Source organism: Cariama cristata, unplaced genomic scaffold, assembly GCF_000690535.1.
Source record: "Cariama cristata isolate BGI_N322 unplaced genomic scaffold, ASM69053v1 scaffold23261, whole genome shotgun sequence".
Classification (NCBI taxonomy): domain Eukaryota; kingdom Metazoa; phylum Chordata; class Aves; order Cariamiformes; family Cariamidae; genus Cariama; species Cariama cristata.
Genome location: NW_009601479.1, coordinates 31066 through 33209, shown reverse-complemented (window position 1 = coordinate 33209; position 2144 = coordinate 31066). Strand labels below are relative to the sequence as shown.

The following is a 2144-nucleotide window of genomic DNA, read 5'->3' as shown; positions in this document are numbered from 1 at the left end:
AAAAAAAAAAAAAAAAAAAAAAAAAAAAAAAAAAAGGCAAAACTAACACAACACAAGACACCACCACAAGGCTTTAACTCCGACACAAACCACACACTGCGACACCAGGAGAGGGGAAACAGCTACTCCTCGGATCACAAACGCAACGCTTCTTGCATGACCAGGAGACACACAGGCAGGGTCACGAGTGATGAAATCCCACCAAGGGCAGGCGTATCTCCGTTTCATCACTACGTGGGCTGAGTACATCATCCCTGCGGTGATGATACGGACCAAATGTTTAACTTCTTTGTATTACAGATAATTTAAGAAAAAGGGGTTTGTGCCAAATCTTTTTACAAGGACTTGGCTGCTTTACAAACAAACTTCCCCTGGTAATCAAGAAATTCTCTACACAGAGGTACGGCCCCGTTCATCAGGAGTTGAATGGAGCTATTGAGGAGAAAATCTCCCCAGACGGTAGCCTCGTGAATCTGTCATTTCTACACGAACCACAGGGAGAAAACTGCTTCTCCACACCGCGACCACCTTGGCCCACCTGCGGGGAAGGCAAGGATGACATCAGAGCCACGCAATCTGCTATTTCCTAAAGGATTTGGACCAAGCTTCTTCACCAGATCGAGTCACCCAGGGGATGAACTCAGCCACGAGGCATCTGAGACCAGACTGCAGGACCCCCAACGCCAAAGTCTTGAGACACCAGAGCACAAACCGCTCCGGAGAGAGGGCACTCTCGGAATAAAGGTCGTGCACTAAGCCACAGCCTCATTAAGGCTAAAATCGACTTGAACCAGCCCACTCTGTATTTGTCGCTTCCCAGCAGGGGCCCATCCTCCCCCATTTCTGGTGATGCAAGAGTAAAAAGCTTCCATAAAGTTGATAAAGCTCTTTAAAATTAGCGCACGCACGCACACACAGAGATGATTTGAGTCTCTTGCCGGATTCTAGCCATACCTTCCCGTGCCTCTACCGCTTCTACTGTGGCTGCAATACAGAAGAACAGTGGCATGCAAAAATGAAGACAGGGGGAAAAAAGAAAAAAAAAAAAAAAAAAAGAGTGACAGTGAGTGATCTAACATCATCGCTGCGAACGCAGAGCCCACAGCCTCCCAAGCCCCAGCGGAGACGACCGTAATCAAAACCAACTGGCAAGAGGGAAAAAAACACAAAGGTGACAGGAGCTGGAGAGGCTGAAAGGGGATTCCCTCGGGTTTAGCGTCTGCTGAGCACTGACACCGGGGAGTCTCCTTTCCTCGCGTTCGCTGGACTCGTCGCACAGATAAATCCGATGGGAAGGAACAGAGAAGCAGAGAGATGGCTTTCTGCTGCATGCACTGGTGGGCTCGGGAGCGCAGGCATCCCACGGCAAGGACAGTGATAGTCTTGGGCTAAGCCATGGGTCTCCACCTGCACTTACAGTCCCCCTGCTCCCAGTTTGGGGGCTCTAGGGCACCCTGGTCACCTTCAGAAGGTAAATTAGGTAGAATTCACCCCAGAGCAAAGCCCCAACCACCAGAACCATGTAAAGGAAGTGACCCCGAGGGACGCGATGACATTTTGGAGCAGTGGGGAAGAGAGGGTCAGTTTGTTCTCTGGAGGCGGGCAGGCAGCAGCAGATACCAGGCTGCTCCGCTCCCAATGCCTTAAATTATAGCAAAAAAAAAAAATAAATAATGGGCTGGTGCTTCAAATCCAGTTTGGTTTCAGCTCCACCTCCCAAAAGTGTTACCAAGCAACAAGGCACCATAAAGCTGAGCAATGTCCCCCTTCCTAAATCTGCTGCAGCAGCTCTCCAAGTTTTGGGAGTCCCTGCCTCAACATCTGGGAGGAGGCCCTTCCCTAGAACAGATCCCCAGCTTTTGGCCTCAAAACGCTACAGTTTTTTTGCTTTGGAGACAATACAAAGGCCACGTGGTCCTCGAGAGACCACAGAGGAAGAATGGAGTTGTGGCCGAACATCTTTGAATGGAGCTGTGGTTGATTTTGCTAAGCTGTGCTGTGAAAGGTTGGCAGGAGGCTCAGGGAGGGAAGGGGCCATGTCACTGCTACCTGCAGCCCTGTCTCTCCCCTTTCGGAGTGCAGAGGTACCCCAAAAGTGGGGCAGCCCCCTCCTCTCCTCGCCGAGCAGACGGGCTCCCAGCACG

At 50.8% G+C, this 2144-nt stretch overlaps 1 protein-coding gene across 1 annotated transcript in view; it reads right to left on the bottom strand.

The window, feature by feature from the left end:
• The window catches only part of PPP3CC (protein phosphatase 3, catalytic subunit, gamma isozyme), a gene marked incomplete at its 5' end in the record, with an annotated part of 27095 nt that overhangs the window by 615 nt on the left and 24336 nt on the right, over positions 1 to 2144 (bottom strand). The window contains one exon of the mRNA XM_009710478.1: positions 955 to 984. Coding sequence (XP_009708780.1) covers positions 955 to 984 — 30 coding nt within the window. The remainder of the gene's footprint in view (positions 1 to 954; positions 985 to 2144) is intronic.